Source organism: Acanthaster planci, linkage group LG19 (assembly GCF_054643075.1).
Source record: "Acanthaster planci isolate LZ-2023a linkage group LG19, COTS_SCS, whole genome shotgun sequence".
Lineage (NCBI taxonomy): Eukaryota > Metazoa > Echinodermata > Asteroidea > Valvatida > Acanthasteridae > Acanthaster > Acanthaster planci.
This window is the reverse complement of record NC_141795.1, coordinates 11006162-11029614: the sequence shown is the minus strand read 5'-3', so window position 1 is coordinate 11029614 and position 23453 is coordinate 11006162. Positions and strand designations below refer to the sequence as shown.

At 40.9% G+C, this 23453-nt stretch overlaps 1 protein-coding gene across 10 annotated transcripts in view; it reads left to right on the top strand.

The window, feature by feature from the left end:
- LOC110990340 (vesicle-associated membrane protein 7-like) overlaps positions 1-23453 on the top strand; it is a 106606-nt gene that overhangs the window by 35299 nt on the left and 47854 nt on the right. For all 10 annotated transcript variants that reach the window (XR_015428377.1, XR_015428378.1, XR_015428379.1 and 7 more), the window contains exon 4: positions 23259-23420. Coding sequence is in view for 5 of the 10 variants with exons in the window: in XM_087149146.1 (XP_087005272.1) it covers positions 23259-23420 (162 nt within the window). In the remaining 5 variants the exon portion in view is untranslated. The remainder of the gene's footprint in view (positions 1-23258; positions 23421-23453) is intronic.

Below are 23453 nucleotides of genomic sequence, written 5' to 3'. Positions count from 1 at the left end.
TCACAGACAAAAAAATTCGCAGTCTTGAACAGTATCCCCTTCCAACATTCGAGGACATGATGGAGGATCTACAAGGGGGAAAGAAATGATCCAAGATCAATCTGTCACATGCCTACCACCAGATTGTTCTTGACAGTGACGCCAGAAAGTATACTACGATAAATACTCATCGAGGGTTGTACCAGTATACCCGACTGCCTTTTGGGTTGGCATCTGCACCAGCGCTGTTCCAGCATACTATCGAGTGTTTGATTGCAGACGTACCGATGTGCAGACCCTACCTCGATGACATAATTGTCACTGGAAAAGATGACAGGGAGCATCTGGCTAACCTTGAAGCAGTATTGAAGCGTCTGGAGGACAATGGAATGAAACTCAAACAAGCGAAATGTGAGGATCTCAAAGAGTCCGTCTGCTACTTTGGTCATCGCATAGACAAAACGGGAATACGGCCAGTGGAAGACAAAGTACAAGTCATTCGCAAGACGATAGAGCCAAAGAATCGAGAGGAGCTACAAGCATACCTTGGACTTACATGTATGGGGTATTACCGGAAGTTCCTGCGTAATCTGTCCACAAAGATTGCTCCCTTTATGGTCTTGCTGAAAGCAGAATACAAGTCAGCAAAGACTAACCGAAGCAGAAAGGATAAGCCGAGCGGAAGCACATCAGCAGATGCAAATTTCAAGTAGGGTGATGAACAGCGGAGAACCTTCGGTGCTTCTAAGAAGATGTTGGAGAGTGACAGTCTCTTGGTGCACTTTGACCCACACAAGCCTATTCTCAGGCCTCGAATTTCATGACAGCCATGGCCGTCGGTGCCCTCCCATTTGGCCGTGGTGCCTCCCAAAAGTGGTCGTGTTTCACGGCCAAGATGGCAGTGCCCTTTTTTTCTCTTGGCCGTAGTGCCCTACACATGTGTACTGACTGCCCCTGTTCGGCGAGGCACACGGAAAGCAGCATACACATCGTTCCTTGATTGCTCACATTTGACCACACCGCACCTGCCACGCATGTACTCACTTGCACAAATCACCTCATAATTCTTTGCGCGCTGTCACAATGGTGAAAACATGTGCACGAAACTCTATGCATTAAACGAAGCTGCTCTGGTTCCCGCCGCGCCGCACCCATGCAAAAGAATGCGTCATGCAGATGTAGCAACCAGTACTGGTCTGTACTGTACATGTACTGCATGTACTGTACATAGACACGCTTCATTGGCCGTACGCTTGCGAATGCAAAAGGCCGGCTGCAGGCCAGAAAGACATCAATGTTATGTTGCAGCATGGTTGTAGGAGGTTTTCTGCAAGTTAATTCACAGAAATTGGTCTCTTATTTATGTCTGTATTTTCTTTGTTCATGAGAAATTTGAGGTTGTTCTGCTCATTTTAGTGCCGCTGGTCTAGATGAATTACGCCCGCTTATACCACGCGATAGCCTACACAATTACCAGATTACTGCATTAGGACCTATACGGACATTGTTGGCCGGTTTGCCGTCATGATTGCCGTCGTGATTGTGTGAATATTTCATAATTTTCTTGTGTATTGCCGTATGTAGAAATTTTTACAGAGATTAAGACAGGTGTTCATCACTTTTTAAGATACTTTTGGAAGCTTTCCTCCTCACTTATGCCATTCAATCAGCACAAAATTGCCCCCAAACAAAATAATGTTCCAACCTACTGACCCAATTTTTGAGAGGCATATCGCATGCAACAGCACAACTACATGTAGGCCTATCACATGTATGTTTTTGGCCTAATAAAATACTGCATGTATGCTGTAGGCCTTACTTAAATCATGGAGGTAGGAAAAGAAGCAAATTTACGACATGGCCTGCCTGAATGGGCAAACTAAAAAAACCAAAAAAAACCCCAAAATTGTCATGGCCTGCTCCCGAACAAGGATTGCTCAATGTGGCTGCATGTGCGGTTCTGGTAGGACCAGGAAAAGGTGTATTTCGACACCCGACACTGCATTTTACAACTCTAGCTTTTACATAATATGGCAGATCAAAAGATGGTAATAGCAGAACAAAACTGATCGTGTTATTACATTTTGTCCGAGCACTTTTTTGGTCTAATACGGCGTGCTCTGTGCGTATCCTACATTTTCTTAAACCTGAAACATTTTCGTGCGATATAAAAAAAATTGGGATGGCATTAATGCCCTTAACTTTGGTACGCTGATGCATTAATGCCCTTACGTTTGGCATTACTGCCCTTTATTCCAGCCAGTCCACCAATGCCAAATGGCAGTGCCCTAAAAAAAATTAAATTCGAAGCCTGTATTCTGCTTCAAACAGATGCTAGCCCGTGTTGGTTAGGAGCCACGATCAGCCATGTGATGCCAGACAGATCAGATCAACCCATAGCATTTGCCTCCAGAACCCTCACCTGGAGTGAACGGAATTATGCTCAGTATGAGGAAGGACATTCAATAATCTTTGGGTTAAAGAAATTCCACAAGTACATGTACCTTCATGGCAACAGGTTCAGCATTGTCACAGATCACAGGCGGCTAGTGTCGATGTTCCGTGACAAGCCCACCAGTCCGATGTCGTCTCCCTACAGAAGCAAACAAGAAGGGTTAAGCGTGGAGGACGGAGTGGTGATGTGGGGTCCCAGAGTTGTCATACCCCAGAATACACAACTGCGTACTCGGCTGAAGCAAGAGTTACAGACCACACATCCGGGCATTGTGAAAATGAAAATGCTCACAAGGTCATTTTTGTGGTGACCAGGAATCGTCCAGTCGCTTGAAAGCCAAGTTAAGGAGTGTCCAGTCTGCCAGGAACACCAGAAGCTGCCAACACACAGCCCATTCCATCCTTGGGAGTTTCCTGCGAAGCCTTGGCAGTATCTTCACATAGTCTATGCCTCAATAGAAGGCAAAGAAGTTTTAATAGTGGTGGATGCATACAGCAAGTGGATAAAAGCGGTGCCTGTATAAACTTCTACATCGGCTGCTACCATCAGTGTTCTGCGCTGATTGTTTGCAAGCCATGGAATTCCAGAGTCTATTGTAAGTGGAAATGGTACACCCTTCGTCTGTGAAAAGTTCTTCACTTTTCTCACTAACAATGGAGTTGAACACATCCAGACTGCTCCCAATCATCCAGCAAGCGACAGCCTCGCTGAAAGGGCCATACAAACAGTAAAGTTAGGCCTTAAGAAGAATCAAGGAGGTGACCTCGAGACCAGACTACAGACGTTCCTTCTTCTGTAGAGTGACACCGCAAGCAATGCCGACTAAGCCCGAGTGAGCTCTTGTACAGATGTCAGATTCGTACAAAGTTAGATCAGCTACGACCTAGCCTGAATAATAAGACGATGCCAAAGGCAAATGAAAGAGCATGCTGATAAGAGTTTCAGAGTTCGAGCCTTCCATCATATTGACAGTGTACTTGTAAAGAACTTTGAGGTAGGAGCCACTTGACTTAGAGGTCAAGTTCGAAGTCTCCTCAGCTCAAATGTCTTTGAGGTACAACTGGATGATGGAAGATTGTGAGATGTCACATCGATCATATCAGATACTACTCTCGCGACCCAGTTTCCATAATACCGCCAGAAATCACTGTTCAGGTTGCTGCAGAGGAAACACCTTCCCAGTTTCCAACTCCGGTCAACCCAGCACAACTAAAACCACCTGTGGAGGCCCAGCCAAACTTTGCATCTGAGCCTGGCCAAGCAGAACAGTCTGAAAATGTACCATTAAGGGTGTTTACCCGTGTGAAACGCTCCCCACAATATCTGAAGGATTATATGGTATATAAGTAAACACTTTTGTAATTCTTGGATGCACAGGTGTTTGCTGTGTGCTAGCTACCATGTTATAAAGAGTTACTTTTATGCACTCAGTGCTAAGAAATGGGTACAGCCTAAGTAAGGTTGGAGTTTACATGTTAATCAACCTTGACTAGTTGTATGTTTAACCTTACATAAGATTGGGTTTTCATGTGTTGTTGGTTATTAAAAGACATGTTTACGATTCAATTGTTTGAAACCAAATGCATGTAGTTCATTACCAAGAGTAAAAGGACACTCAGTAGCTCACCAGACAAAGGAAATTCAGATTAAAAAAAAATCACTGTATATTTTATTGTAGCACACTAGGAATTACAATTAAGATAATACTCTAGCTTGCTTTGATTTAAAAGGGGAGGAATGTTATGTAGTGTGTTACGCATGCACAAGTTGACACATGCACAAGTTGACAAACATCTACATGTTTTAATTATGTTTGTGTTCTTGTGGCAGAATCAAAGTTTTGTGAGTTTGTAGCCAAGCCGTCATCTTCGATGCTTTAACTTTTATCCGTAGTGTTACATTTTGATCATGATGTTCTTGATAATAAATCAGATCTTTAGACCCTCTGTCCAATTTTCATTTTTAACTTGTCACTTGCTTCCCATTCATGTCCATCACTGACACACATCCGTAGACTTTTTCAATGCTCAGCGTATATCCACTTTGAATTCTTAATAGCCTTTTCACACGAGCTAGAAGAAATACACTTCTGTCTGTTGGTATTCCCTGAGTCATTTTTGGGACAAGCTTTTCCATATTAAAATACGCCTTCCCTGTGGTTTTTTTCTTCTTCTTTTTTGAACACCATGTTACCCTGTTCATTCTTTGGCAACGTTTAATAGTGCATCTGGATATGGCCAAGACAGAAGAAGACCATAATTAGGATGTCCGATTACTTTGGCTTATATACTTATATGAAAGTCGTTTTAATGAAACATGCAAACAAAAAAGAATAATTGTTGTTTTTAGCTATATAAGCATCAAATCATTACACCGAGACTTAACCGCTTCATGCCAGGGCATTTTTCAATGTTGATGATGCTGGGTCGGCAACATCATCATTCATTATGCAGCAACTTTACACTGTATGCCTTAATATATTATTCCCACTGCACTTGAGTATCCTGCTTCAGCTTGTCTCTGCACAGGCACTGGGCATAATGGAAAAATTGTGTGGCCTCAACGTGAAACTTTCATTCACTTTATTAATTAGTCTAGCACTACAGTTTACTCAAACATACCTAATCGATATACATGAAATCAATCAATTGTTTCCAGTGAGAATCATGAATTTTTTCCTATATATTTTTGAACTTCCAGGAACTTTGCAGTTAAACCCCACATTACCCTGGCAGTGTAAAGTAAAGTTCATGAGTTAAAGTACTTTCCATGAACAAACAGCATATTTGCAAGACAAAATATCATGTCCAATGTATGCAAAAGCTATTTAAAATAATACATTCAATATTACAATCGCTAAACAAAACCAATCATGCCAGTCAGTAGCAATATTTCATAAATTAACTTCATTCAATTATCAGTCCACTTATAACTTGAGAAGAGAATGATAAAATTGGACTAATTCAGCCACTTATCAACAGAAATAAAGCTTCTGGAAACAATACATAAAGAAGAAATAAATTACTTTCTTTGGCAAATTAATGAACGTAACCAGGCACACTCACAGGCGCTCCCTGCTATCTTTTGCCTTTTCCACTTTTGATGGGGTCTGTTTCTATGGCAGTTTCCCTCTGGATGGGCTATGCTGCAAAGAGGCTCTACAATCATATGTTAAATTTCACCAACACATTTTTAAAAAGATGACGCTTGGATTGATGGTATTTTGATAACGTTTTCCTATTGAAACTAAATTGTCTTTTCAACATTTAAGCCTCCATAAGTCTGCAAACGGAGTGCATTTTCCCCAGTTACAGTTCTCCAGTTACAGTGTCAATTTTTCTTCTCTATAATAGTGAAAAACGAAAGAATTCTACTGCCTAACGGCATTTCAATTCTTCTTTTTCAACTTGGAAAAAGTACTTCTCACTTTTACCCGGAAAATATTTGGTATCTTGAGGTAATGTTGAGGATCCTTACAGGTAAAAAAAATGTCAGCAGACCAGTTGAGACATGTCCAACAACAACAAAATCATTTAACATGTCCAAAATTTACCGTTATAAACACTGACCCCTTCCTATTTCTTCCCTCGACAATCTACTACGGCTGGATTACAACCTCGCTGCCACAAGATATATAAAGTGTACCAATATCCATAGTTACACTGAACATTGAGTCCACCAATCAGACCAGTGACCCACTAAGTAGACAGGAAAAGGCTTTGGTATTGGCTAAGAAGTTATCATCAGCCGATGGCATCCTCAAAGACTTCGACGAGAGTGGAGACGCGCATTCCACAGAATAATAGAGCTGCCAATCACTCTTCTCTGGAAGGCTTTTCCAAGGATCTCGGACAAATTTATTTGGGGGGATTTGTGAATAAAACACGATACCATCAGCCTACCATGTGTGTTTTATTCTCCCCACCCGTTCTTGTTCAGTAATGCCTGTGGTAGATGTCAACACCCTACCCGCACCCTACCCAACAGCTTGCCATGGTTGCCTTTCTGACTGTGCCCTGCATGATTGAAAAAAGAGGCGTCCTCGGCAAGTTTTTGTCAATATCACCATTTTATCTGCTCATGCTCTCTTTGTTCTAGCAAATAAGGGACGGGATAAAAAAATACAGAGACCGTTCACACGCTTGCGAATGCCAGGAACGCATTCTTTTGTTCAAGCTACCTCCACTTTGCACGCGTGAGAACGGCTGTCCCATTCCCTCGCGTTCCTCTACAACAAAAGACCCATCATGGTCTGTGCACACAGCAAGATGTTGTGGCCTCCATGGTGGCACAAAATCTATGCGAAGAAAATGTGAAGTCCCCAAAACAAGAATGATGTTCGAACAACCGTCCATGGATTCGCAAACAGCGGGGAAAATTAAATGCCACTCTTCTGCTTAAGACATTTCTTTTTAATTCTCTGAAGTAGAGTACTTCAGCACTGCATTCCACAAAGTAATACTTTGCTTCTTATCAACAAAAGATATACATTGTTTAAAGTTTTGAGAGGAGGTGTTTGTTATTGAGTAGAAACATATTTCCAGCCTTTGAGGTTTGCCAATGGCACCATTATTCCTTTCGGTATGTGGAGCCTGCCAATACTGAACTTTAAGAAAAAACATTAGTGCTTACGATGTCAGCACTCTTCACACTAGAATTAGAGGAAGGATTTTGAGCCCTACCAATTGCATTATTTTCATTCGCATTATTTTCATTCCAGGTTGTATCCCTCCCTATCAAAGAGCATTATCGTCTTCACAAATTTATTCTACCATTTCAGAGTTTTGTCATTGAGATCTAGGCAAAAATATTTCAGCCCCCAACGAGCTTCTCTTAATTTTTTAAAGATTTTTACTCTTTTATTTTAAGTACCTCCAGCAAAAAGAATATTCCTGCCTTTGCACATTTAAAAAACAATCCAGCGATACTTGTGCTTCACAGGTTTGAAGAATCGGGATTTATGTTTAATCTGCTAAACGTTTAGAAACTTTTCAATTTGTTATTTAACCATTTGGCCAACACCAAAACAAATGAAAGCCGCCACATGTCAGCGCTGTTTCCTCCCAGCAAGTGTGTTTTTAATGCATGTACAGTATGTAGCTCAACAACAATGCATTTGTGGTTGTCTGAGTGTATGCTGTTATTGACGACATACGACTTTCCAAGAAAATAGAGCTGTCAATCACTCCTTAGAAGATTTATTTTCCTGCAGAGCTGGGGTGGATTTATTCTAGAATTTTTTATCTTCGGGATTTGCAGAGCCACTTGCAAATAATCATTTAGTCCCAAGGTATTTTTTTGGTGTATTGGCGTCTGAGTCAATTAAAAATCATAATATTAAGTATTTAAACAGCCAAATGTTTTTGTATGATGTTTAGAATGGTACTTCATGGTTTGACAAGACTGACCAGCTCTAAGGCTTTTCTTTTCTACCCAAACCTAGACCACATTTGCATTTTTTTATTCAGATTACCCAACCCACCATTAATATTAATTCTTCCTTCCTATCCTTAGCATTTATTTTCTGTCCACACCTTGTGGTTTTTATTTTTTTCCCGGCACCACTGCATTTTTTTCGGAACATCCATCCCAACCCATCAGTATATATTCATTTTTTTCTTCCTCGGCATTTATTTTCTATCCACACCTAGACCACTTGTGGGTTTTATTTTTTCCCAGCACCACTGCATTTTTTATTCGGAGCATCTATCCCAACCCATCAAAATATATAAATTCTTCCCTCCTTGGCTTTTTTTTCTGTCCAAACCAAGACGTGGTCTTTATTTGTTTTTCCTCTACCTGTTCTCATTTTTTTCCTTATTCCAAGCACCCAACCTGTCAAAATATATTGTTTCTTTCCTCCTCAACATTTTTTATCCAAACCTTGACCACGAGAGTTTTTATTAAGAATGTATAAAACGTGGGAAGTCGGTCCATTAAAGGGACAGAATGAGTGTTTGTAAGAGGGAAGAAAAAACATCTTATCGGACCAAACACTGTTGACACTTATTCAGCCAAGGCTCAAGAACAGCTTGTATGCATGTTCTTCGCATCTTTGTTGTGACCCTGCATGCACAGGAATGGCCAATTAACATAACAATACTCTCTGAATCACTCATGCAAGCGAACGGGCAGGAACGCGTTCCGAGGTGCTCTTCGGAACGGGGGTGAACGGGAGGGCTTGCAGAACGGAAGGGAATGCGTGCGAACGGTCTCTGTATTTTTGATCCCGTCCCTAAATAAGAATATCATAATACTTGGATGCTGAATAAAATAGGATATCTGTATTCCTATATCATGGAGCGATCTTCCATCTTCAGATGCTCCTTACCTGCAGTTTTTCTATTTTTGCAATGCATGCGGAATGACCTTTATTTTTCCATGCATGTAATGATATGGCCATAGTCCTGTAACTCAAAGATACAAAAGGCCACTTTTTTTGCCTTATTTTCGTTCCTCCAAGTCTGGAAGTGACCGTGACGACGGACGTATCACTATTCGGATGGGAAGCCTTTCTTCCTCCATTCCACACCTCCAGGGTCTGGGACACTCTCTCAGGGTGCTGTCCAATCGACAGAGTGGATTCTTTATCCAAATGTTGTCAGCCAGATTTTTGTGGAGATCAAGCATCCTCAATTTGACCTCTTGTTGGAAATCTCCTTCTACCTTCACCCAGTGCTACCTGAAAGATGTTCTGCAGGGCGAAACGGTCCATGGCTGAGCGGCTCTGCGCTAGGCAGTCCAGATAACCTCCAGCACTGTTCCGGACTGGGCAGTGGAGAGTTTGACTTAGGAGTTGCTCCTGGTGAGTGCCTGCTCTTGCGACACCCGCCTTATGTTTCTTCTAGTTGTTACACTCCTGTTGCCAACCAACCTCCAGGGTACGGTGCCACCCTGCATATGTAGGCTGGGCAGGGGGTATGTGAACGCTTGAGATTCCTCCACGTGGAGTGGGTCAGGTCTCCTAGTGACACTTACCTCTGCCCAGCCACTCCCCCTTATCCTTCCCCACTGCGGCTCCGGTGGCTTTCACCACTTTGAAATGGACGAACATGGTGGCGGGACCGCAGTACATTGTGGAGGGTCAAGGGGCAGTATACTTAGTCAAGTCTTTTCAGCAAATTATAATAGGCACATGGGAAATTTGCATTTTTAGGCCGGGCAGGGGTGAGTATTACTAGGAGACCTGACCCACTCCATGTGGGGGAGGAATTTTACCCATAAATTCCCAGATAAAAAAGTATTGCACTCTGGCTCTTTTATTCTTGGAACTTTGAAATTGGTGGCACTATCCGTGAAAGAACAAAAATGTATGTCTGAAATGTTTCTAAAATTATGCAAAGGCAGTTTGGTGCCATTTCATAAAAATATTGTATATACATGTGTAACATGATCAGGAATGCTCAACATGCCCAACTTACATGTACATGTAGATAGCAGGGAACATCACCTGGGTTCCAGCGTTGTGTGAATTGGAACTGGACAGCTTGTAAGTGTTGTGACTGAGTTTTTTCTTTTGGTGAATAAAGGATACAGATGCTATCATTGTTGTGTCCACACCAGAATTTTTTATCTGCCACCTGTCATACTTGGTGTTTTCCTTGTTAGTTTAGCCCCTCCTCCTGAACAGTTGTTCTGTTTCCCTGTTGTTCAGCCTAGTAATGATCTGCCTTAGGTTTGTCCTATCCGAAACTCCCTGATCCCCACTCAAATGACAAACAGTATAACAAACCTCTAAACCTCCCAATTTTTGTGGAAAATTTCTGCTTTTTCACTTTATTTCCACCATTCCAATTTCACCCCTAAAATAGCAATTTTGACAAGCCTATCATTTACCGGAAAATGACCATGTTATCTTGTACATGTACATGTACTGTACTTCAGTGCACCGCATCTGTCACAGCACCCTCTTTTGACGTGCACTTGCGTCGAGTTGGACGTAATCACACGATAAAACGCCCTCTGTCGGCAAGCTACATTGTAACTTACACTGTATGTTTCGTGTCACATGGCGCCCAGTTTCACTACTGACAGAAGAACTTTTGGAACCAAGTAGAGGGTTTGTGACAAGACTAATCCCTGCTGTGAATCAACCACAATCGCGTCAAGGGTGCATGCACCATGCAGTGAGTTTTCAAATAGAAATATGGCATCAGCAAAGACAGTATCAGGAAAAAACAATACTAAAGATATTTGAATAAGTATCAACAAAAATTCTCATGTAAAGGACCCAGAGCAGGTGAATATAGTGCTTCCAGTAAAATTTGTTTCTCATGCTGGACGTGGTGACTGTGATAACGTGAACTTGGGCAAGCATTGCAAAATTGCTGGAAATGTTTGTGGAGTCCCCAAACTGACATCATTCTCGCGATTTCCCCAAGATTTGAGTGTTACTAATGGTAAAGCATGCTTTGCCACCTTTGTAGTAGAGTATGATTTGCCTTTCACTGTGGCTGACCACATGGGTCATCTACTTCATAAGGTGTTTCCAAACAACCCAATAGCAAAAGAGTTCCATTCAGGGCAGACAAAACAAAGTCTAGAATCCAAACCTTTGCCAGGGATAGTGAGATGGAGATCACACAAGCTATGCAGACCGGGCCATATGGTTTAGCTATGGATGGTAGCAAAGACATGAAAGATGTGAAACTGTATCCTCTTTAAGAGACGGACGTTTAAATGTTTAACCGTTTAAACCAAACAAATATATATATGTGTATTTAGAGATTTTCCTAAACAGTTAAATGGAACTTATTGTTGGAAGCTTCACAAAGTTTATTTAACACAATCTGGATTAATTTTTATTTACAAATGATGGAAATAATGAAATGAATGGAACTATTGATGAATCAAAGTCGGCTCACTCAAAACTCCGCTTATTTCAAATACATTCTTCATTGTTGCTGAAAGAACCGCTGATTCCTTGTAGCGATGTTGTGACCACACTGGATGGAGGAAGCTTTGTGTGTGCCACGGTTTTAGCCTTGGTGCCGCCACCCGCTCAACTTCAGCACAGGCGTGCCTGTAGTGACTGTCCAATCACAACCCTTTACAACACCAAGTGAGATGAGTCCCTGTCGCGGTGCTGCAAATGTGGTTTTTGCATAGCCAAATCTCACTCGAATAATAAAGGTTAAAATTTACTGTCTGGTGTTTTTTTCTGGTGTGTTCTGCCAGTATGTGCTTCATATCAAATTCCATTAATTCCCGCTTTATCTGTATTTGGGGACAGGCAAAAGGGTAAACAGACCCTATTTAGTTTGAGCGAGCAGAAAAAATAGACGTTCCTCAGATGTACACGTACATGTAAGATCAAGAATAGGGTGCTGGCAGTATCTTGAAGAAATTAGAAACTTACCCTCAGTGTTTTTTTAATGTTTCCACTCTCTCGCCGAAAATTTTTCCAGAGTAACGTTCAAGCCAATTGAGTTATCTTTTAGGGATATATTGAATTCAGAGTCGCCACCACATGCCATGCTACTGGTACTGTATTTCCATTTTCCCACCCATTTCTGCAGTCGCCACATGGTTTTTGCTTCGAGTCCATCCTTTCGAAATTCGTCCAAAATGCTATGCTTGTCTAATAGCTTTGTTTGGAATACATTTCAGAATATTGACTGCGATGAGGTAAAATGCCAAGTCTCCTGCGTTCACATACATGCCCAGCCTATATATGCATATTTCCCATGTGCCTATTACAATTCGTTGAAAAGACTTGATTATGCAAGCTGCCCTCGACCCTCCACAATGCACTGCGATCCCGCCGCCATGTTCGTCCTTTTCTCAGCACCTATCATTTACGGACATGTCTTTTATTGCATTTTCAGAGTTTCAAGTTCCGTACCTTTCGCATTTTTGAATTGACTTGATTCCTGTTATGAAATAAAGAGTGATTCCTTATCTTTTGGTAAGAGTGGTTAATTTCATATTTCATTCTTTGCATGTTGTGTTTTGGGGCTTTTTGTGAAAAAGGCTTTCTTTTTGTTCTTTTTTTGGCTTTTTCGCAATTTTGCGAAAAAGGCATTCTTTTTTGTTCCTTTTTTTTTTCTTCCTTCGTCTTCCTCTTCTGACCAAAAACCCATTTGTTTTGTGCACGTTTCTTCCACCATTGACTTTGGTCCTTTTGCATCTTCATCAAACTTGCATCAATGAAGGACCTTAGTTCAAAGATGTGCGTAGAACAATGACATCATGATGATGTCATCAAGTGATGTTTTATTGAATTTTTAATATTTATTTCAGCCCATTGACTTTGTTCACGTTTTCAAGGCCCAATTTTGATCTTTGGTTGTCCTCAAAGTTACACAAAGGAAAGACCTCGAGGCAAAGATAATACTTAAATAATTACGTCGTGATGATGCAATCAAGTGATTTATTATTGAATTTTAAATATTTAAATATTACATTAATGTTGCAGAAATCCACATAAAATCAACCGTGGCCTCCCGAAAAATTCTGTTTACAGCAAGTGCCAGAGTAAAATTGGGTATTCAAATCATATTGTGTGGGTCAAATCACATGACCCATCCGGTCGAAACCGGAAGTGGGCTTATTGTTTAAAAGTGGTAATAGGTATCAAGTTGTTTTCAATGGTGTTAATCTGTTGGGGTGTGAAACTCTTCAAATCATTTACTGATGACGTGACATAATTGTCAAACGCCCTCTAGCGACGTGTTATAGGCTTGGGCGGTATTGCCTTTTTTGATACCGCAGTATCCATGAAAAAAATACCGTTATATTAACTAATACCGCAGTATTCGTTGTAGAAGGCAATGACGTCATCAAAAAGCAGCGGCAATGCTGGCATTCAAAGGCAAACCACAAACAACACTAGGGGCCAGCATAAAAAAAGGGTTTTTAACGACACAAAACCCCCTAAACTTAATAACTAGTATAATTTTTCTGTCCATTTGATGTCAAATAAAAAGTATTTTTTTAAACAGGGACGGCGTTTTCAATACCCATTTGTTGCTCCGCGATTCCTATATCTGTGTGGTCACTTGTACACGTTTTATTCCTCCATGCTCGTACATGCACATGCACATGTGCTGCAGTCAAGTTGGTACTCGCTGAGACAGTGCGTTATTGTAATGATTACGTGCGGGTCACCAGTGGCTGCTCCTTTTAGCTGCGCCCTAACAGTGCGCGTGTGCAATGGTAATGTGGCTTTCAGAAAACTCTGCGACGCGGCAGTCGACTCTTATTACGAAATCGGTTGTAACGAAATTCCCATTACAACAAGCACAAATCTGTGGTCCCGGTGAAAACGTGCATATTTCTATGGGAAAAAAATATGTTACAGCGAAATAGCATTGTACGAAATTCCTGGTACAACGAAAGGTTTTCGTGACTCCGTTGCCTGAAAAACCATTCTTGGCGACCCATTCATAAAGCGTTTGCGAATCGCTGTGTTTTAAACATGTGTGCAGTGCACCACACTGGCTCCCACCTGGCCGAACTGTTGCCAATGAAGGCATGATGGAAATGCCGCAAGCAGTCAATGTACAGATTCTGCCAAAAAGGGTTGTACGTTCCACTACATCGAATGCAGCTCTATAGTTGCAAGTCGAAAAACACTGCTGTCACAAATTTTTCTGCAGGTTCATTCACAAAAAAATGCTGTCATGTCTATGTTTGTGCTTTCTGTATTCATGAATTTAATTTGAAGTTGTGCTGTTTGTACTCAAGCGAGCGTGCTTCCACAAAATTTGCAGTCGTGCAACACAAGGCTTATCGCACGCACGCTTACAACGCGATATACAGACATCGGTTGCCAGATTCCTGTCGTCATGACACGCATAGTGCACAATTAAAAAATCTATGATATTTTACATTCATTACACAACGCCAAAACAAAAATTTCCATCCCATTTCCGATAAAATACGCCCCAAATAAGTTTGCATGACTATTCTCATTTCTCAAGAGTCCAACTAATCGCCCAACACTGAATTATTCATATTGCTGCAAAGAGATCTAGCGTGCCCGCCAATGAGACTGTACGCTTTCATGACGTACATTTGGCAAGACAGAGCTATCCAATCGCAGTACTCGTTCATGACATTATGCTCCTTCAGCGACCATCTCGCGCATGGGCGACCGCGCCACAGTGGGCGAGTGATCTCGGACTACCAATTAATCGTGTCATGCAGCTTGTGTCAAAAATCAAAAGAGAGGTGAAAAATTAAACAAAAAATGTCTCTCTGTGACACAATTTGTGTTGGAAAGACTACTTACATGGATGGGGGCTTTAGTTGATGAGCCTTCACATTCTTGCAGGTACATCCAGGCCTCCATGTGCATGCAGGTTAGTTACTGTTGGCTTCGTCGTCATCCATGGCGATTGAAAGTCTTTTAAAAATCCCTGGATTGATGCTTTCACATGTATTTGCTTTTTTAAATTTCACATGCACATTAAACATGTTGTCCTATGACAGTGAAGTTTATTATTCTAAACACATCACAAGGTATTTGATTAATCATTTATACCGAGACATCTGTTTGATCAACCACATTGTCCTAATTTATATTGCGGAAAAACTGAAATACAAGCAGTGACAAGCGAGGAATCGGGTTTTTGCTTCTCTTTTCGTGTGGTTGGAACGAATGTGAGAACAATAAAAACAGATCGTTGATTGCCGTGGATGTCGAACAGATGCAGATTTATGGAATCATTTTATAGTTTATAACACACATTCCTGGCTTCGGTTAGATAGATTTTCACACAATACTTGTACATGTTGTATACAAAGGACAAAAAAAGACCCAAAGAGAGCACAAGGCTAGCACAAGCAGCATTCGCATTTTCAGATCCGCCAATAAAAATCTTTGGAAAATAAAGTCCACTGCGGACACGGAAGACCAGCTGATTTTTAATTCCCAACCTGTAGGGCTGTGATACATGTATGTACATGTATTAATGTGCCAACGAGTGATACAAGAAGCACTGCCTACAAGCTTTTCCAAAACAACAAACTTGACGGCGGCGATAGGGAGACAAAACCTTCTGACAGGCAGGTTGATGGCTGCATGCTGAAGTATCACGTTATGTCTTACCTCTTCATTTTCATCTTATGAGGGTTGTGGGAACATTCTGAACCAATTAGCCAGAATACTGCGGTGTTGAAATTCAATACCGAATAAGTCGGTATTCCGGTATTCATGGATTGTTAGTCAGTATTGTTCGGTATTAAAATCAAAACCGCAGTATTCGGTAATACCGAAATACCGCCCAAGCCAAACGTGTTAAAAATTCTGAAAAACGAATTTTGAATTGATGTCTGAGCCGAAGTTTGTCGGAATCACCTTGAAATTGGTGTAGACAACGATCTTTACCAAATTAACATGTGTGAAATTTGGGGCCAGTGACGTCATCAGATCGGAAGTTATGATAACAAGTTCTTTATTCTTCAAAATTCAATAAAAAATCAACCGTAACAGATTTAAGCGTGAATTGTTCATGAGATGAAAGCTAAAGTATTGAATTCAACTGCATGAAGTGCATAAGTAGTGTACTTCTTCACACAGATGAAGGGCCGACGACAAAAACCCCCTTACAATATTTGCAAACTTGAAAATCTCTTTCGCATACTGTGGCTTGGCTGCTGTGTACATGGACTGCCCAATATCTGCCTGTTATGTTTGGCCGGCACCACACAGTGCGAAGGGCATATACTCAAGAACTGGCAAGGTGCCAAGCATGTGGTGCGGAGAGCAGATCGCATTGTACGGAATGCCAAAAGGGACAAATGTTTAAAAGTCTCTAATCTGTGCTCTTCTCAAAATAACAGTAATGTTTTTTATTGTATTTTGTATTTTACATGTCTGATTGGGTTGAAACCTTGCAGATAGTTAGGAAGGGAAGGTTTATAAACGGAGATTGACCTCATGTAAAGACAATGTCATCAGCAAACGAGTCACGTGGCATTAAAGGTGTACTATTTAAAACTCTATATCTCCTGAAATGTATGCCCAAATGGGTTCAAACCTTGCAGATATCTTGAAAGGGAAGTGATTTAGACGATTATGGACCTCATACATGTGATGATGACATCATCCAGTTACAAGTCATGTGACATTAAAGATGCACTCTTCCAAGCACTATATCTCGTGAAGTACTTATATTCTATTAAGTTCGAAACCTTCCAGATATCTTAGAAGGGGAGTGCTTTAGACAAAAAAATACTTGATGTGATGATGACGTCATCTTGTGACAAGTCATGGGACATAAAAGGTGCACTATTTAAAATTCCAAATCTCGTGAAGTGTATGTCCAATTGGGTTCAAACCTTGCAGATGTCTTGAAAGGGAAGTCCTTTAGACGATTATTGACCATGCCCCGAACAGGTCAAAAGTGCACTGTTTTAAAATGCTATATCTCCTGAACTATATGTCCAATTGGGATAAAACCTTGCAGAGTTTTTAAAAGGGAAGTGATTTAGACGAACATTGACCTCATTTGATGATGACATCATCAAGTGAGAAGTTGCGTGACGTCATTAAGTTAGAAGTCGCGTGACATTAAAGGTGCACTATGTAATACGCTATGTCTCCAGAAGTATTTGTCCAATTGGGTTCAAACCTTGCAGATGTCTTGAAAGGGAAGTGATTTAGACGATGCTTGACCTCATATCGGGATGATGTCATCAGGTGAGAAGTCATGTGACATAAAAGGTGCACTATTTCAATTTCTGTGTCTCCAGAAGTACATGTGTTACATTAACCACTTCCTGCCGGGCGACCTTTTTGAGTACGTAGGCTTTATATGCAGAGCTGGGGAGCCCGGAACTGGAACAAAAGAGTTGGGCCTTATAACAAAAGATGGTGCTCCTATTGAAAAGAGGTCAGCAGTGCACTGTGCCGGTTTCGGGAACAAAAGAATCTTACATAACACTGCACAATCTGGGCTCTTTTTCCAAGGCTGCAGGCCTGGCTGAAGGCCAGCTTTAGAATAGTGCCCAAAGAGTCCTTGATTTTGGTATAAACGGCCATTAAATGAAATGATGAATTTTTGAAGAATTTTGAAAACAGAAAATCTTGAAAATGAACTGACATCTTGTCTTGCTGAAGAAAATCTATCCGGCAGCGAGTGATTAAGCATCAGTGATCACCATCATCCATTCTTACGAAAATACAAAGCCTACAAAATATAATGTACATGTACATGTAAGTGTATGGTAGTATGATGGCAAAGTTTAAAGATAAACTGTATGCATTATGTACACTGCTGTATCCATAGTGAAGGTCAGTAGTACTGGTGTAAGCAGACACTTATATGTACCTGCATACTGTATTTCTGTTAATTTTATGCAGCAGCAGCTTACAGTTTATATGCATGAGAAATAAAATTGAAAGTCAGATGTCGACAATAGTGTCTGTACCTTGCAATTTCAGTCTCCGTCCTGGGCCTGCAGATAGGGACACAAGCACTACCTACATGTAACTTGTTTTATGTTTAAGATGACAATGCAAACCAAATCTCATGTATTGAGTTCGATTTCATAATTATTTATTAGAAGACATAAAAATACTCCTTGCTTTCACTCCAGGAAGCGAAATACTTCCAGATTTCTTACCTTGCAAATACTCCTTTCTACAAAAGAAGTGATACTCCTTTGTCAAAAAAGTTAATAAAAGCCCTGACTCCTCATGAAGTGGTCAGCATTGGAAGCCTTCTTCCAGAATGAGTTGCAACAGAATGATCAAAAGCAGACCACAAAGAAGAAAAAGTCTCTTGAAGATGTCACAGGTCTATCAACAAAGAAATTGAAAGTGGACTACACTTCCGCTACTGCAACAGCAACATCTGTAGTTTTTCAGCAAGTGCAAGATCTACTTCATCCAAATTGACATTGGTGAATGAATCATCATCTTGAGACGTGAGACTCTCCCGTGTGGATTCGTCAGCGGTAGCCGAACACACCTAGGGAGCTAGTCACCACCCTAACTGGGACGGCGTGCAGTGTGTGGACCAGGACTAGCATTGGTACACCAGATGCATCAAGGAGGCCATCCACATCCGCCTCAACCGACACAGCATCAACAGACACAGCGGCATCGACATCCCCGGCTTCTGGCTCCCCACCATCCGTCAACACAATCACCGCAGCAGCGGAGCACAACGGAGCCATGCTGAGGGCACGCCCATGGATTGGAGCGTGCGACCCCCGCTGAGGTCACCTGTACTCTGTCCGCAGTACACGGCAGGGGGCATGCGGAGGACGCGGTCCAGCGGTATATAGCGAACTCTGCAGCATCCAGACTTCAGTTGCCTGATGAAGGCTAGCAGCACCAGCAGCCGAAACGTTGCTACCAGCAACACGACATTGCGAGTCATCGATCACCTTTTACTCTATATTTGTAAGGGATTATTTACATATTTAAAACTTCGTAATAAATCACTTGATGATGTCATCATGACGTCATTATTTTAGTATCATCTTTGCCCCAAGGTCTTTCCTTGGTGTAACTATGATGACGATTGACTAACCAAAATGATGCCTCAAAAATGTGTACAAGTCAATGGGCTTAAATAAATATTCAAAAATGAATAATAAAATTAGTGATGACATCATTATGACGTCATTGTTCTAGGACCATCTATGCTTAAGGGTTGTTCATTGACGTAAGTTTGATGAAGATCCAAGTTGCTGAGGGACCAAAGTTGTGGGTAGAAAAACGTGTACAAAACAAATGGGATTTGGGTCAGAAGAAGAAGAAACGAGAGCTTCTATGTCTGTTTGCAACTTAACATAGGGCTTTTTCGCTTTTGAATGAAAATGTCATCTTCGTGATTGCATATCTGCAAAGTTTCATCCCACTGGGACATGTACTTTTGGCTATATATAGCCTTAAAGGATACACCTTTCATATGACATGACTTGTCAACTGATAAAGTCATCATCCCATTAGGTCAATTTTCGTCTATCACACATCCCCTTCCAAAAATCTGCAAAGTTTCAACCCACTGGGACATGTACTTTTGCAGATATAGGGCTTTAAATGATGCCCCTTTCATGTCACGTGACTTGTCAACTGATAAAGTCATAATCCCATGAGGTCAGTTTTCGTCTATCACACATGCCCATCCAGATATCTGCAAAGTTTCAACCTGCTGGGACCTTTAGTTTAGGAGATATAGGGCTTGAAAGGATGCACATTTAATGTCACGTGACTTGTCTACTGATGGCATCATCAGCCCATGAAGTCAATATTTGTTGATCACACATCCCTTATCAGCTATTTGCTAATTTTCAACACGCTGGGACATGTACTTTTAGAGATATGGGGCTTTAAAGGATGTACCTTTAATATCATGTGACTTAATTATCAACTGATGTCATCATCCCATGAGGTGGATTTTCGTCTGTCACAAATTCCCTATCAGGAAACTGCAAAGTTTCAACTCGCTGGTACATATACTTCAAGAGATATAGGGCTTTAAATGATGCACCTTTAATGTCTTGTGACTTGTTTACTGATGACGTCATCATGCCATGAGGTTTTTTCGTCACACATCCCCTTCCAGATATCTGCCAGAAGGCCCACTACACTGTTTTCGTAATACACATACAAATTCAACTGACAACAGACTCCACAAACTTTAGACTTCCAGTTCAGTTTAATTTGTACGCGAAACAAAAATAAATATCTTTTTAATATCTGCTTGGAATAAGATGACCTTGATTGCGATCTCAGGTACAAACACAGTACCCTACTGATCGAAAATATCTTGACTATTCGCGAAGAATTTAGCGCGTATAATTATTCGCAAACAGGGCACTTTTCTTTAAAAATTACTTTTATGGGGAGTCCTTTTCCTTCACGAAGATAGCTACCAACTCGTGAATATTTAGCGGCCATCGATGGGGAGAGTTTTCAACCACAATTTCCGAAGCCCCGTTGGCGAAGATACATGAATGATCTGCGAAGACTTCGCGAACGATGCGCAATGCAAACGGCAGGCACACAACTACGGAACATAACAGAAATCACTAATAATGATTGTTCGGACGTGAAACTCACCAGGTCTTGAATTCCTGCAAAGTTTTGGATTTGATCGGTATGATTACAGATGAATGCCACAAACCAATAGGTCTACCGTTTTACAGAAGGCAAACATTTTATTTTATATGCTGCTTTTCGCTCGGGGCAGCAGACGATTCTGTTTTGGGTTTTTACCCCGACACCGTACCCATTGCCCCTCCGAAATTCTCCATTCTGGCGACCCCATCTACTTTCGTTTTGAAATGTTTCCTCCTCCCCAAACCTCCACTACAACACATTTTATAAAGTATTTTCAATGACAATTCAAACTTTCCAAAAGAATGATTTATTTGTCTATAAATGAGTTAACATCGCTGAATTTTACATGGAGTAATAGTGCTGGCATTGGCCATGGCCACATGTACATAACGACCGTTTCAATTGGTCTTCACACGGCACATAACAATTTTTGCTATTGGATGAATCTCTGTTAAAATTTCTGAGACATCCGCAAAGAAAGAGTATGGCGAGTTGGGTCGTAGAAACACTGCACCGGTGCTGGCTGCGGGACGTTAAAGCTGGCGACCCCAACTTACATAGGCGAACAAGCGTTTCGCCGAAGTAGCTTATTTCGGTGGTATTTTACCTTTTTATACTTAAGGCGGGCCGACTCGATTGTCTTATCTGAGCAAGGACCCAGAAGTGTTGGGAGACTATGAGTTATTGGTTATTTACCCCATGTACAAAATATAAGTGGTGTAAGTTTTTACTAGTCAAGGATGAAGAAAACTTTCTTCTGATCTTACATTCTCAAATTTGGCCTATGAAACTATTTTGCCTGTTAGGCTAAACATTTTTGTTCATTTTTTTCTGCCAAATTTTCTGCCAGTTGTTTTTATATATTTTTTTACTAACACTAAACCCCGCCAGACTCCTAAAACACAAGCAAGCTCTTTGAATATGACATTTTGAAAACCGTTTCAGTTATATTTTTAAAAATCTGTGCGGACGTGAAAATCGATGCGGGCGGCCGCTGTAGTATAGTGTAGACATTAATTTTATGAAACCAACCTTTCACAAGCCTTTGGGGCCATACACAGAGTATACAGTGTTAATATACAGTGGACTGGGCAAAAAAAATCCAAAATTAATTTACATCTCCCTGGCTCAAATCCATCTTTGAAAGAGAAACCAGCCTTGTCCATGTTTATACCTTGATTCTCACACTAAAAATGTCTCTGGGCGGCTGATGCGGCAACATAAGAATAAAATCGGTCACTAAACGCAGGCTGCGCCGTGCCTCAGCTCAGCCTAGCCCGGGCCGCGGCTGCGCCAGCCAGCCAGGCGTTCCAGGCGCGGGGACAAGGCAGTCATGTTTTTGTTGGTTGCCGTTTGCATTGGCTCAACTCACGTGTAATGAAGGAAACCAGTCTAGAGAGACTGAATGGATTTGTTAGTGCACCGTAAGTACCGTTCACACCACAAACTGTGTGGTGAGTCTGTTCGTTTTCTTATTATAGAGTTGTACATGTATAATCCATGTTGTTTATTATTTCACTGGTCTTTTGGTTACTGGAAAAAAAACCTGCTGCATGGCCGACAGTAAGGTCCGTTAAATATAAATGTTTATGCACAAAAATCCTCCTCAGAAAGCACCAAACAATTTTTGTTTCGACCATGTCCAGTTCTTGGTGCAATGTTGCAAGACTGCACATTATAATTTGTTGTTAGCTTGTGAACAATAACATGGACTAGTCGAAACAAATCTCGTTGAAAATCCAACTAAACCAAACACCAGAAAAATCCAGGGTATATGGCGTATCTGCCTATTTCATACTTTTCAAATTGTCATTTCGTGTATGCTTCGCGAAGGAAAGTACACAATTTGTACTTTCCTTTTCGAATTATCTTTCTTGCTCTCCACGTGTGTACCTGTACACTCCCACAAGAAACAGGGTTGGAATGTAATGTTCGTGCTTTGTGCATAGCATTCGAAACACAACGTGACAGAAAAATGACCGAAAAATGGAGGTCATATTAAAGCTCGGCATTTTTGGCCTTGATAAAACACGGCCACCGACATGTTTTATATTAAAACAACCGTATGCAATGTATTTTCCTAATTCTTATAAGTGCCGAACTGCCATGCTGAGTGGTGTTTATTCTCTGCTTCAACAAAGAAGGTATTGTAACACGAAAATCAACATGTGTCAAGATCACTATTAATGAAATCAACTGAACAAAATCAAAAAGATTTTTACCATCATTTATTACATCAATATGGAGGTTGACCGATTTTGGTCGCTTGTAATTTACATTGTAAATAGGCATATTTAAAGAGCTTGCTTGTGCATGCTATTGGGCCCTGAACAGTGCTGATTTTACACTGTTTTCAATGGGGCTTGAATTAGTGGACTGGACCCTTGAGTAAAGGTTGAGTAAAGGTACAGTTGACCTCATGTGAATGTTTTATTGCAGTGAGGCAAATTTCCAGAATAATACAGGTATGAGCCATTAGTTTACGTATAATATTATGAATTTTCATGAAAAATTATGAATTTAGGGGACAAGCATTCTGAATTCTTGATACACAATGTCGGGAGGTCTGATATATTTTTCAGAAATGTGCAAGTACATACATAAACATGTATACTGTCCTTGTGTATTCTACATTTTCGAATTGAGTTCCTATGCAGTGGCTGTGGTAGTTCATTTTGATGGTGGTAGCCATGCAAAACTCCTTACATGTATGCTAAACTTCAGTTAAACAAGAAATAGAACACTTTCAGTTCTCTTACTGAAAACACCTACAAATTTATCTGTGTCTATTACATTGCTCAGGACCATTACTCTCACATGAAGGAGTCCAGTAGCAGCATTACCAATCTCCAGAATCAAGTTGATGAGGTTAAAGGTATTATGATCCAGAACATCGACAAGGTGCTGAGCAGAGGGGACAAACTGGAGGACCTCATGCAGAAAACAGAGGATCTGGAAGCAAGTGTGAGTGGAATTAACCTTGTAGTAGCCCCGAGT